Source organism: Sinocyclocheilus grahami, unplaced genomic scaffold (assembly GCF_001515645.1).
Source record: "Sinocyclocheilus grahami isolate Dianchi unplaced genomic scaffold, SAMN03320097.WGS_v1.1 scaffold339.1, whole genome shotgun sequence".
Classification (NCBI taxonomy): Eukaryota; Metazoa; Chordata; class Actinopteri; order Cypriniformes; family Cyprinidae; genus Sinocyclocheilus; species Sinocyclocheilus grahami.
This window is the reverse complement of record NW_015505518.1, coordinates 89,889-103,759: the sequence shown is the minus strand read 5'-3', so window position 1 is coordinate 103,759 and position 13,871 is coordinate 89,889. Positions and strand designations below refer to the sequence as shown.

The following is a 13,871-nucleotide window of genomic DNA, read 5'->3' as shown; positions in this document are numbered from 1 at the left end:
AAAAACCATTGCTTGCAGCCAACTGTGAACATCAGCGTATAACAGCACTTTGTGAAACTGAAGTGACAGTCCCGAAAATTTAATTTTTGTCAAGCGAACACACATATGAGAGTTGGCTGGTTTATAGTTTACCATATTAGAATGTTTCTCTCACACACACACACACGCACACACACACACGCACACACACCAATAGTTTGCTTCAGAAGACACTGATTCATCAACTGGAGGTTGTATGGATTACGGCCATGTTCATTTTGCATGGTTTTTGAAGCATTCTTTTGAGAGATCTATCCACTTGCATTATATGGACTCACGGAGATGGATTATTCTGCTAAAAATCTCAGTTTGTGTTAATCTAAAAAAACAAAGTCATATTAATCTGGGACAGATTGGTGATGCATAAATGAAGAGAAAAATGTCATTCTTCGGTGGACTATTCCTTTAATTTCATTTTAAAAAATACTTTCTCCCATCCCAGCTTAATATTTTCTGTAAAACTGCTTTGAAACAACTGAATCAGTGACAGCAGAGACAGCTATACTGGTCCACATGATGGACAAACATCACCTCATGAACGCTTTGTTATGAATGACTAGAGAGCTGTCACCAGTTGGTGTGTGTATCTCACCCATGACTCTGGCCTGTAATCGAACTCGGACGCTGCTGTCCCTTCTGCTCCTGTTGACCAGGGTGAGTTCCTCTTGCACCACTCCCTCCTGCTGAGCGCTGTACTCACAAACCACCCTCGCTCCCCCTTAAAAGAGCACAGACAGATGAATGGGAGTGAGTGGGATGAATACAGATACAGAGGGATACCAAGACAACACAAAATGTCATGGACATTAAAAAGATGGGTAAAAGAAAACGCCTGAGTTCCAATCAAATAAGATTGGAAGATTGAAATCATCGTAGAGAAACAATCACCTTACTGCAAAGTGCTTGCAGCTTCTTTTAGAATATAAATTGTACACTCAGATACGGCAAACCTACTAAGATTTCCCTAGAGATTCAAATGTGGGAAAAATGACACTACTATAAACATGCTAAGTGAGTTTCAGCTAATGGAGAGATCAATGCCGGGCTGAAATAGGAGTGTGACTATTGATCCTAACATGACGTCTTGCATTTGGCTTGATGTTTTATCAGCAGTCAGATGTACAAGCAATCTTAGATCCACATTAACTGCTCTGATAGCACTTATGCTTTTACAGCCTTGTTTAATTGTTACTGCTTAGTTTTAGCTACATGTATCTAGTTTTCTAAACTTTCTCATCATTCATTGAGTCAAGGAAGCCACATGTTTATAGATCTGGGCTGTTTTCTCAAAGGTTTCTTGCTCAATCCCAAGCAAGACTGAGATGGTTTCTCGGTCACGGGTATTGTTCATTAACCTTGTGCTCCGGAGCAGAGCACTTAACCCAGGTTGCTCCAGTGAGACTCTCCTTGTAATAAGTCTACTGTAAGAAGCTTCAGCTGAAAAGCATCTGTTTAACTGCTGAACACCTCTTAATAGGGTGTATGTGAATAAATGAGAACACAAGGGTTGTAAGCAGACTTTGATAAGTGACATAGAAGACTATATGCATGATAAAAGTTGGTCTAATTGTGCGTTCAAGTCCTCCTGGGAAATTGATATTTATGAGTTGGGAAGTCGTAATTACAATGTCAGGGGCGTTCAAATAACTTTGGTCGGAACAAGATGCCGATGTACCTTTTCTGCATAAAATTCAGTAGGATTTTTCTTGTTTTAAATCATTTTAAATAGTTTTTAATGTTTTATTCAATTTATGAAGGTCCTGTAAATTGAATCGCTATATATTCTATCGTAATTGCAAAATATACTATGGTGTTTTGTATATGTACGTTTATATTATTTTGATGACATTTTGGAAAATAAAGTGTTCTTCATAAATGCTAGTTAGTCTATAAAATATAAAGAAATAACTATAAATACATCTGTAGGTTGCAATTCAAAAAATGGTTAGAAATATAATCTAATGTTTTTACCAAATGCATCTATGATAACATGTTTATGGGTAATTTTTGTATTTTCTATGTATTTTTAACATTCAAACATATTTCTCAGTGGTAGAGCATTGCGTTAGCAGCGCAAAGGTCGTGGGTTCAATTCCCAGGGAACACACATACTGATAAAAAATGTATAATCTGTATGCACTGTAAGTCGCTTTGGAGAAAAGCGTCTGCTAAATGCATTAATTTATATATATGGTATTTTGTATGGAAATGTAATAATTCACTTTCATTTAAAATAAGTTTCATGTACAAATTTCACATGCGTTCAACTAAATATGATCTTTCCAACTTTACTTATAAACACCATAAGACCAATGCAAAAACATACCATCAGGCTGTGGTGTGATGCGTATTGCACGTAGTCGTGGTTTTGCAGTAGTGCGTAGTGCGGGGGAAAGAGAGACATCTTTCCCTAGTGTTGGGACTTGTGGCAAAGAAAAGATGATTTCATATTTGTGATGGCTCCTTAAAAATCCCACCTAGATACAGAGTTACAGTGTCAACGATTTCAGCATGCAACACATCTATCTTATATACTGTTTGTTTTTAAGCATTTTTTAAAAGCGATTTCTTTCACCTTAACAAGATATGCACCATCAGGCTCTGGTAGAGCAGTGATGACTTTATCCTGAAGCTTTTCATCACAGCTATTGTTAATGGGAGCGTCTTCATCATCATCAGGGAAATGTACTCCACCTTTTGAAGTGGAGCCTGGCGAAGAGAAAACAAGGGTGGAGTTAAGATCACAGAGATGGATACTGGACCAGAAGATACATGCTGAGATGATTAATGCAGGCTGAACCCAGTGTGGGAGAGCTGTTAGAATATACACACTCTGGAAGTGTTAAGAGACAACGAGAAAGCATAAAAGTATAAATATATAAAGCACATTATGTAAAAAATGTATACACATGCATATTCAGATAGACATTATGAGCACAGAAAAGACACTGACTTTTCCTTCCTGTTGCCATGTCAACATAAGGCCAGGGAAATCCAGGGATGATGACTGGCGTCAGTTTGATATCATCTTTAAATAGAGAGAATGACCGCTGCAGAAGAACAGAAGATGCCTGTGAGTTATGTAATCTATGATCAGATTTTAATGTCCTACTCTGTCCTATTCCCTGATATATCGAATAATGTTTTAGACAGTATATAAAGAGATTTAAATTGCATGCAGTTTATTTACCCAACTTCTAAATTATCAATTGTCCATCCCCTGAGAATGATTTGCATTTCATTGACTTTGCAACATACTCCCTGCTGGGTTAAACGCCACAGGATGGAGGTCCCCCACAACTGTAATGCTTTATTATCATCATTAGTTCGCCGTAATAACTGAGGTTAAAATGGCGAATCATCTGAGTAAGCATTCATGAGGCCTGTTATTAGGGCAAAACTCCATTCAGATGTTCCCTTATTTGCCCTCAAGTCAGTATTAGACTTTATACTGACATCATTCGGCATTGGTGTATGAATTGTGTTTGCTGCTGATGTTTCATACTGAAACTGATTAAGTTCGTATTAAGTTTATTCGTTTTCAGTTATGTTTTTCTCTGCCTCATATTATACATATCTATATAATGGACATACTTGAATTCAGGCCCAACAATAAGCTGCATGGAAGAAAAGGTATATAAAAAGTGTAACATAACATAAAAGGTATATAAAGTAAACACACCATTATTATTTTTATTATTATTTAAGCAACAACTGCAAGATGCTGGTCATGTGATCTCAACATGGCCGCGCCCATAACGCGTAAAATGAAATCAATTTTTGTCCTAGACATGTTGCGCCGCTATGGTTTTTGGGCCCCCTGAAAAGCATATTGACTCGGACTCAGGTTGGTGGATTAGTCGGGTCCCCCTCAGTAAAAATCGCGTTCCCGGGCCCCCTCTCTCTCATCGGGCCCTTGGAATCGTCCTAACCTTTCCCCCGTCAAGGTGCCCCTGGTACTAGAAAACATCATTTTAATATGTTTATTAAACATAGCTGTTAATTTCTTTAAGCCTTTACACTTTTTAATACTGTGTACACCTTTAAATAGCAGTTGACAAAATTGTTTTGGCAAATTATTGAATGAATCCTCCAAATTGCCAATTCCTAAGTAATATGTGCCATATGTAATCACATATGTGCACACTGTAATCTTTGTTTTTTTGTACTATAAATTATGTAGCTACTTGTGTGTAGAGCTCTATGTACAAACCTGCAGAGAAGTAAACCTGTCCCTGATCCCCCCCCCCTGTAGATTTATTTGAAAATCATGCACGCAGATGGGACTCCAGACACTAAGCAGCAATTTCACATGAAAATCTTTGACTTTAATCGGAGTCATTACGCCAGCTCAGTCAAGGTTATTTCAGAGAATGACACTCACATTCAAACTAAAGCGGCTTATAATACCGCGCTCTTCCCGACTGACTTGTTCTCAGCCTTTCTTCCAAAGCGCCCCTGCAAAATCACGCCAAATATGACGATAAGAAAAAAGCGGCTTATGCAACAATAATCGCTGAGATGGGCGATGCAAGTTATAGATATGTATCTGTCTATAATAGATACATTATTACAGGCGGTCCCCGAGGAGTCCGCCTTTGCCGGATAAACAAAACCTTCGAAGGCAGTGCATCTCGAAGGCATCTCTCGTTCATAATTTATTAAAGTACAGCATGTTGTGCTCTGTGTAAAAATGGGACAACACTGAGCGTTGCGTGCCAGTGTCCCGTTTGGCACCACTGACAGAAAAAAAACTGCTCGATATTAAAATAGTAAGTGGTTCAGCCAAAAATACGTAACCTTCATTTTTTGTATAATAATCATACCTCGTGTTTGACGTTTAATAGACAGAATTATAACTACATCTCAGGGAAAATGTCTTCTGAAGATTGCAACGCAGTTCATGCAGAACTATTTATTAACAGACTTTTGACAGAATTGTAGGCTTCTATTAATAGCTCCCACTTAAGAGAAAAATGCATTTTTGAAGTGTGGGTATCTTTCAAATGTGCGCGTGCACACAGACTATACACATATAGTTGAATATCAAAATAATTGTAATCTTAAATTCACTGAAAATCAAACTTACCTGTCTTGCATGTACTGTACAGAAGCAGGTTCGTGGCGTTGCCTGAAGCGCTGTGCCATCAGTCCCCTGAACGCAGCGTGTAGCGTGCAGCAGAGGTCTGACGCTGCACCGTGTCACAAGAAAAGAGCCGCAGCCATTGGCTACTGATGGTTACTTAACGTCTAGCTCTCTTTTTTCTACATCTCCCTCATTATATACAGTATACACGCAATGTGGAGGCAAGAGGTCCGGACCAGTGCCCCAGCAGAGCCCCTGAATGTCATAGGCTTCGAGCTGAGCTGAGCCACCGACCACAGTGGCCTCACCCAGCACTGCAAATGTAAAACTGATATAGCCTAGAGATGAACAGTTCTTGAATGGATATATTAATAGAATGAAATGCAATAAATGGTCAACTTGCAATCAAAGATGCAATAAGCTGCTTTGATGAGAATGAAAGATATCACACTGCAAACATACATCAATTCAATTTTTTAAGCCAACAGAGAAGTTGCAGGTGCTTAATAAAAAGTTGCTTTTAAAAATAAGAATTTTGAAACATAAAGTCGCAATTATGACGAAAGGCAAAATTACACACACACACACACACACACATTTATTATTAGTCACAATTGCATAACTTAAAGCCACAGTTACTCCCTAATTTGCTGTACTGTACATTCTTGGTTTGTCTTGTAGGACCATAATCCCATATGGACTATAGAGATTCAGAGAGTAAAGACAACATAGAAATAGAAGAGATGTAGTCGCCTATATATTGTATAAACACATTTATTTTTTGCTTTACTATAATGTACAAAACACATATTTGAATATTATACATTTTGCATATAATACATGCTTGGTCAAGCTAAATACTAATGGGTTATTTTACAATCAGATTTCCATCACCATCCAATGTTGTATTCAGTGTCAAAGAATCCCAAACTTCAATTTCAAGCCTTGGCAATTATTTGCGGTTCATAAGTCTTATTATTGTTTTAGGTATATCAAAACATCTATAAGGATTAACTGTTTAATGTTTTGTTGAATATATATATATATAAAATCATTAAGCCAATGAAATGATCACATGGATTGTAAATGAAAACCATATTAATTTTCATCATTTTGAATTAAATAATAAAGTAAACAAACTCTATGAGCAATATATTTGTTTCCATCTCACTGTTCTTTCATTTTTCAGTCAGCCAGCTTGGGTTAGCTGGATAGGCAGGATATATGATAAGGGGAGCCTCATTTTTGCCAGATTTGTTGGTGCATGGGCTGAAAAAAGGATATAAAGTATCTGCAAAGCAGTCTGTGAAGGTAAATATCAGTGACTTTGTATCTGCATTATAAAAGGACAATTGACCTTTTTCATAGTCCACATACACGCCGACACACTGTGGTTTTATTTGTACAACTATAGGCATTGATGGTTCTGTACGAAAGACATACTCATGCTTGTCACGTAGACTTAGAAACCAAAATCCATTAGCTGGGTTTGCGGCTATTTTTCCTTTCCTGGTGATGGAGCGACTAGCAATGCCCAAATCCCAGTCCGTCTTCTCACCCACCACAACCTCCCAGTAATGACAGCCAGAGCTGATACCTTGGCGGCCAAGTACACACACCACACGGTCAAACCGTTCAGCTGTGTCTGGTACCACCTGGTAGCGGTCGCTGCAGTGCACCTGTTTACCGTCCTCAGAGATGATCAGACGTGGATGGGCTGAGTCTTGATCTAGGGTCACGTCCACTGAGGAGAGAAACAGAACACATTTGAAAAGCTATAAGGTGTTTGAAGGAATACAAATATAAGTGATGACAAACATGTGATGTATCTAATGATGTGCAGCATATAGAAAGCATCTCATACTTGCATATTCCTCCACCCTCCACACTTCTACAGAGGAATGCAGAAGAAAAATATTATTTTTTAAAAATTGAAGCAGCTTTGTATAACAATTAGTACAATTAATCACTCCAATCATATACAGAACCAGTCAAAAGGTTGGAGTGCTAAACAGCAAAAACTAATTTCAACAGCGATAATGATAAGAACCATTATTAATATTTGAGCATCAAATCATCATATTAGAATGATTTCTGAAGGATCATGTTATACTGAAGATGGGAGTAATGGCTGCTGAAAATTCAGCTTAAATCATATTTATCATATAAATCATATATTTTAAGCTTTTTATTTTAAGATCATACAGTTTGTAATATATAAAACAACATTAGAGTTTTTACTGTATTGTTCATCAAATAAATGAATACAGCCTTTGTGAGCATAAGAGACTTCTTTCAAAAACATGGGGGGAAAAAAATCTCAATTATTCCACACTTTTGAATGGTAGTGTGTGTTGTTATAATATTATCAAGATATATGAAAACAGACACTTTTTCAAAACTCAAGATTTTTTAAAAACCTTTAGAATTTATTCTACTCTTGCATAAGACATAGTGCATTTGCACTTAATTTGTCATTTACAAATAATTTGACATGCAAGCCAATAATATTCATAGTTAATAATGCCTTTAAAGTTTAAATTATAAGATAAGTATTGAATCTGGCTTTGAAAAGTGGACTATAACAGAGAAAATGAAGTTATCTGTAGTGACCTTTATTTGTATAGCACTTTATACAATATTGTTTGGCATTAAAATTCTGTGCAATTTTTATGATTTAGCCCCTAGCACTGAAAACTGTGAGGGGAAGCTGAGATTGGACTGGAAAGGGGAAAAGGAGGAGAAAAAACTTACTTTGTTGATATATTTCCGGTGGGTTTCCTGTGGAAGGGCGCAAACCTGACAGCACAACAATACATACCGTAAACATGACTGAAAAAAACAGTGATGTGTGCATGCAAAGATCAAAATTCTGGTCTTAAAAACTCCTTGATTTTAAACAAATAATCTTAAATCTAAATCTTAAATCTAATCTTAAAAATAAAGGTGCTTCAAAAGGTTCTTCAAGCGATGCCATAGAAGAACCATTTTTGGTTCCACAAAGAACCATTCAGTCAAAGGTTCTTTAAAGAACCATCTCTTTCTTACCTTTTTATAATCTGAAGAACCTTCTTTCGCCACAAAGAACCTTTTGTGAAACAGAAAGGTTCTTCAGATGTTAAAGGTTCTTTATGGAACCATTTAGACAAAAAGGTTCTTCTATGGCATCGTGAAGCACCTTTATTTTTAAGAGTGTAGATGGTGAGGTGAAGCATCTGAAGTGCTCCTGAGTAAAGATGTCATCATTCTGTTCACATTAACAATATTCAAACCCTATTCATTCAAAAGAATATACGAAAAAGAAAATTCTGTTTTTATTTACTTTCCAGTCAACAGGAAAAAGTCACATGGGTTTGGAACTGCAATGAGAGTGTATGTACTGTAAATTATGTGTTAAAGAGCAGTTCATGAAGGAACTTTCTCTTACAGATCGTTGACAGTCTCCTCAAGGCTTCCTGAACCTCCTCCACCATCTGAGTGACATTTCTCAGCACTGCTCCAGCAGTGGGGTCAGGGGTCAAGGCCACTTCTTCCCAGCTCTTTGTCACAGGTAAACTACAGTAGGCTGGATATGTCTGAAAAGAAACATCAGTAATATAAATTTTGGTTACATATTGGGGTATAAAATACAAAACAAACAATTTAAGTCTGGTTTTAATTGAGACCTTGAAGAAGGAAACATGATCTTGGGACTGCGTCAGCTGACTGAGGGAGCTGCATCTATTTCTGAGTTCAGATATCTCCATCTGCAGCTCACGTATGAAGGCCTGAGAGCGAAGTTCTGCAGCCCTCTGTCCCATCTCCACCACCTCCAGAAGTTCAGCCTGGGACTTCTCAACAGCTTTCATTAACTCAGCAAACATACTCACAGTACCTGCTTTCTCTTGCTCTGCATTCACCTTAGAACAAGCAAATGAGACAAAGAAAATATAACAGACAAATGAAGAAACCCTCATGTCTTTTCAAACCCATATGACATACTTCTATGAAACAAGAATATTCACAAACATCTTTTCCATGCAGCAACAGTTCTCTGGATCTTGACAGTTAGTCTCTAATGATGAAAAACACCATAAAAGCAGCCAATATGGCTTTTGGTCTTCGTGTAAAGAGCAGAACTGAATTTAAGTCATTACTCGCTGAAAATATTTGTGAATTTTGGCCTTCAGAAGACTAAATGTGCCATCACTTGCTCAGAGAATTTTCGCAGGCAAAATGCAGTCATTTCAATGGGAATCCACATGCTTTGGACATAATTCACGCATGAGGACATAAGATTTCCCTAAGCAGATTTTGCAACAAGTTTGGGATTCGCCACATTGACCATCAGACAGCTGTTTTGTTTGATAGTGACTTCTGAGTGAGTTGTGCTTTTTCAGACATCACTACTTCTAAGGGATAGTGGGATAGTTCACACACAAAAAATAATAATTCTGTCATCATTTACTCACCCTCATGTTGTTCTAAACCTGTTGTTCTTCTGTTGAACACAAAAGAGGATATTTTGAGGAATGTTGGTAACCAAACAGGTGACAATAACCATTGACTTCCATAGTCAATGGCTACTGTCAACTGTTTGGTTACCAACATTCTTCAAAATATCTTCTTTTGTGTTCAACAGAGTAAATAATGGGTAAATGACAACAGAATTATTTGGGCGAACTATTCCTTAATGTGACAGAACCTTTAGAATATGCAAGACTACTTTTATGGTGTGTGTGTTTTCCCATTTGTAGAGCTTAACAGATGTAGTCACTATGGGCAACCACTGTATAAATATAGCCATATGAAGATTCTTCAGAAATTCTCCTTTTTGTGTTCCACAAGACAAAAATAACAGCATATGGGTTTGGAACAACATGAAAATGAGTAAATAATGACAAAAGTTTTATTTTGGGTGAACTATAAACCCAATCTCACAGGAAAACATGGTGATTTTGTATGCATTCATATGATGTGAATCACATGAAACATACAATTTTTTAAAACTAAGCATTAAGATCCAGCCCTAAACATAATCATCACTGGGGTTTAAGCAGATCATATGAAAACATACAAATGAGATTCATACAAATTTTACGAATTCATACAAATTAGCCACCAATTCACCAAAACGTAAAATAGTTACGAATAGCCATGTGAGTGTGTTGGAACTATTCCTTTAAAATGTTAGTATGGCATAGATGCACATACTTGAATTTCTGCAAGTGATGTCTGGATCTCCTCTATCTTCCTCTCTCTGACTGTGACCAATCCTTGTAGCTCCACCTCCAAGATACGCAGCTGAGACTGAGCAGAGATTCAAATTGTTAACACGGACCCATACACAAATAAACACTTTCATTCAGCCCTACCTTGATATTACGTCTCATTCACGTACATTCTCACACTAACCTTCTTTATATTCATCTCTCTCTTGGCCTCTATCACAGAATGCCCGTAATGTTCCCTCTCTGCACATGTTACGCAAATACATGTCTGGTCAGTCTTGCAGAACAGCTCCAAACTATGCCCATGTCTGGGACACTGTGGCCCATTGGAACCCGCTCCACTCACACTAAAGTTTCGTTTAGGTGCCTTGGCAGGAGGGAGAGAAGCAGCATCATGGGACGCCAAAGGCTCAATGGATGATGTTCTTTGGAAGCGGCTCTTCATCTCTGGCAATAGGCCTCTGGGCAGCTCTACTGTCCTGTGCTGCACTCCGGGCTTCGGTGCAGAGAAAGGGAGGGATGGTGAATCTGCAGGTGCACTCCTAGGTGCACTCAACGTGATCTCCGCCATCCGTTTAAACTGCTCTGTGATCTCCTTAAGTGTGTGATTGATGTGGAGCTCAGGACGCTTGCGGAAGCTTTCCTTGCACAAAGGACAGAAGCAGCTTTTTCCCTGGCCCTCCCAGTAGGACGTGATGCATGATGAGCAGAAGCTGTGGCCGCAGGGTATGGAGACAGGATTGGTGAAGACATCTAAGCAAATAGAACAGGTAAACTGCTCCTCTGACAGGAATTCACCAGGTAATGACATTGTTTACCTGAAAGCATACAGACTAATTGAAAAACACAAAATACACAGGTGCACTCAAACATGTCATTCATTGTTGCATAAATAACCACTATATAGATGTTTTTTTTAAGTGTTTGATTTATAATGATTATAAATTTGGATTAAATAAATTTTACATTTATTTAAAAATTGATTTATTTAGATTGGATTGTTTCAAAGATTATAAATTGTTTACATTTTGGATTGTTTCAAAGATTATACATTTCAAAGCTTGAAATTTGGAATAATTAAGATTTTTTTTTATGCTCACCAAGGTTGTTGTTTTAAAAAAAATAAAAAATACAGTAAAAACGTTAAAATTGTGCTATTTTTTTTAATAGAATTTATTCCTGTAATGGCAAAGCTGAATTTTCAGCAGCTGTTACTCCAGTCTTCAGTGTCACATCCTTCAGAAATCATTCTAATATGCTGATTTGATGCTCATTTTTATTAGTTATTATTGGAGTTCAGTTATTAATAATCACTCTTAATGTTATCTATGTTAAAAACAGTTTTTCCTGCACAATAAAAAGGTGGCACTTTTTTACAGGATTCTTTGATGAATAAAAAGTTCAAATGAACAGCATTTATTTAAAATAGCAATCTTTTGTAATACGATTAATGTCTTTACTGTCACTTTTGATCAATTTAATGTGTCCTTGCTGTTTTTTTTAATCATAGTTACTCCAAACTTTTGAATGGTAAGTGTATCATGGTTTCTAGTTTCCACAAAAATATTAAGCAGTAAAAGTTTTCAACACTGATAATAATAATAATTAAAACATTTTTTTTGAGCACTAAATCTTAGAATGATTTCTGAAGGATTTGAAAGTTCACACTGAAGACTGGAGTAATGGCTGCTGAAAATTCAGCTTTGCCATCGCAGGAATAAATTACATTTTAAAATATATTTTAAAATAAACAGCCTTGGAGCACATAAGAGTCGTCATTCAAAAATCATTCCATATACTATATATAATCATTTCAGAAACTGGGGTTAAAAAGGGGACAGTTTTCAGTCATTCTAAACTACTGGTAACTGAAATGTTGGAATGAAGTCAGACCAGCTACACAGATACAACAAAGCTGATCTAGGAGCAGCCGGCTCACCCTTATATAATGTAAAAACCAATCTAACAAAACAGGCTGTCAGAAAACCCAAAAGCCAGAAGACATATTCTCAGTACATCAAATTAGTGATTCTCTCTCAAATGTAAATTAGCAGTAAAGTACAATCACATGCTTCATGAAACATCTTGTACTGTATAATTACACTGTAGGGCTGCTTCTGACAAATGTCTCTTATTAGGAACATGTAAACAAAAATAATAACAGTAATAATACAAATATGTTGTTTACAAAGTATTATGAATCACATGATATCAGTCAATTACTTGTCATCATAGAAAGGACAGGAAACTATAAAGTAGAGCCCAACCTTATAAACACCTTCACATAAACACACATACAGTATATGAGTATATATATATACAATCTAAAAGACAAATTCAACTTACTAACCTCTTCCTCTGTCCTTTTCTCTTCTCCAAAATGTTGATTTTTTTCGCCTGGGTTCTGTTCCACTCAGTATGTGGCATATAGGACACGTTCACTATGAAGCGGAGACCTCCAGGAAACAGGTGTGTCCGCATACCAACAGGCAAACACACAGTTAAGTTATTCAACGCACACACCTGGCTGCCAATCCAACCAGTCAGACAAGTGCAGATTTGTATTTTTAGAGATTTTAAGACTCTATTTTTCATTTACATTTTAAAATGTTTTAATTTCGACTGACACATGCTGTCTCATAAGAACAGGACAGCATGAGAAAAGGCAAACTGTGTGGCAAACATGTAAGAAAAGAAATATGAAAATAGAAAAGAATGTTTGTTTGTTGTTGAAAGACAAACAGAAATAACACTAAGACAAGGAATTTGAATAGTTACATTGATATCTTGGACATATTTTTACAACAAAGACAGAAAAAGTAATTCTGTATGTAAAATCAAAAGTATTTGCAGGAGATCTGCTCTGAGGCAATAGTGTTAATTACAGGCCCTGATGACTTCTGGGAAGTCAGGGAAGTGTTGATTTTCATCATTAATATAAAGGGACATTGTACATTGAAACACAGTATGTCAGTGCAAATGGATAATTCAGTGAGAAACTGAACTTTTAAATTTAAGGCCCCACTAATTTTTGCAATCTCCTGTCTAATTCTGAGACATAATAATGTGGATTGGTGATAGTGTTATTGTTCTGTTTAGTTAAATGATCTTTTGATCTCTTTAGTGTGACTTTCATTAGTGCTGATGTCGTGACATAATAATTGAGAGCTTTTATGGGTCTGTCACCACTTTAGGCCTACTTTTACACTTTCAGCCCTGACACAAATCAGCACTTCTTAAGTAGAGGTGACAAGCACATTAGGAACATAATGTGAAATATATCATTTTAAGATTTCATTGTGAAAAAGAAAGAAACAGAATTAAAACAGATGGACTCTTTTCACAGACTGTGATGACGCATTTCCACTGTTAACACACACATGTAAAAAACTTTTGTGTTTTCTTATCTTGGCATTAAATTACATAAAACTAGTTAATGCTGCTGTGTGAGTGTTTCTAATACAAACGCTGAGGGAGTGATGGCAAATTTGACATTTTTCTTTCTTGTGACCAATGTAATCAACCTCTCAGTATTT

General features: G+C 36.7%; 2 protein-coding genes across 3 annotated transcripts; both read right to left on the bottom strand.

Moving 5' to 3' along the window:
- Positions 1 to 566: 566 nt before the first annotated feature.
- LOC107602984 (UPF0687 protein C20orf27 homolog) lies at positions 567 to 5,198 on the bottom strand. The gene is made up of 5 exons (XM_016295648.1): positions 5,129 to 5,198; positions 2,993 to 3,089; positions 2,615 to 2,748; positions 2,366 to 2,516; positions 567 to 757 (listed from the first exon to the last, which is right to left on the bottom strand). Exons 2-5 carry the CDS (start codon positions 3,009 to 3,011, stop codon positions 567 to 569), a joined length of 495 nt encoding a protein of 164 aa, XP_016151134.1. The 5' UTR covers positions 3,012 to 3,089; positions 5,129 to 5,198.
- A 510-nt stretch (positions 5,199 to 5,708) lies between these two features.
- Positions 5,709 to 12,790, bottom strand: LOC107603009 (E3 ubiquitin-protein ligase TRIM39-like). 2 transcript variants are annotated; one of them, XM_016295671.1, is made up of 8 exons: positions 12,682 to 12,790; positions 10,520 to 11,153; positions 10,319 to 10,414; positions 8,791 to 9,024; positions 8,553 to 8,700; positions 7,880 to 7,924; positions 6,990 to 7,016; positions 5,709 to 6,869 (listed from the first exon to the last, which is right to left on the bottom strand). In XM_016295671.1, the coding sequence occupies exons 2-8, from the start codon at positions 11,144 to 11,146 to the stop codon at positions 6,304 to 6,306; spliced, it is 1,743 nt and encodes a 580-aa protein (XP_016151157.1). In that variant the 5' UTR covers positions 11,147 to 11,153; positions 12,682 to 12,790; the 3' UTR covers positions 5,709 to 6,303. The 2 variants fall into 2 exon arrangements, with proteins under 2 accessions (XP_016151157.1, XP_016151156.1); XM_016295670.1 differs by having other exon boundaries at positions 12,686 to 12,790.
- Positions 12,791 to 13,871: the final 1,081 nt, after the last annotated feature.

Excerpts from the sequence above, each read along its gene's own strand:
- LOC107602984 (XM_016295648.1), bottom strand. Across the intron at positions 2,517-2,614 it reads ATGGTGCATATCTTGTTAAG|GTGGGATTTTTAAGGAGCCA; the intron begins GTGAAAGAAATC and ends CTCTGTATCTAG. Across the intron at positions 758-2,365 it reads CATCACACCACAGCCTGATG|GGGGAGCGAGGGTGGTTTGT; the intron begins GTATGTTTTTGC and ends TGCTCTTTTAAG.
- LOC107603009 (XM_016295671.1), bottom strand. The coding sequence starts at position 11,146 with ATGTCATTACCTGGTGAATTCCTGTCAGAGGAGCAGTTTACCTGTTCT. Across the intron at positions 8,701-8,790 it reads ATCATGTTTCCTTCTTCAAG|ACATATCCAGCCTACTGTAG; the intron begins GTCTCAATTAAA and ends GTTTCTTTTCAG. Across the intron at positions 7,017-7,879 it reads ACCGGAAATATATCAACAAA|AAGTGTGGAGGGTGGAGGAA; the intron begins GTAAGTTTTTTC and ends ATTCCTCTGTAG.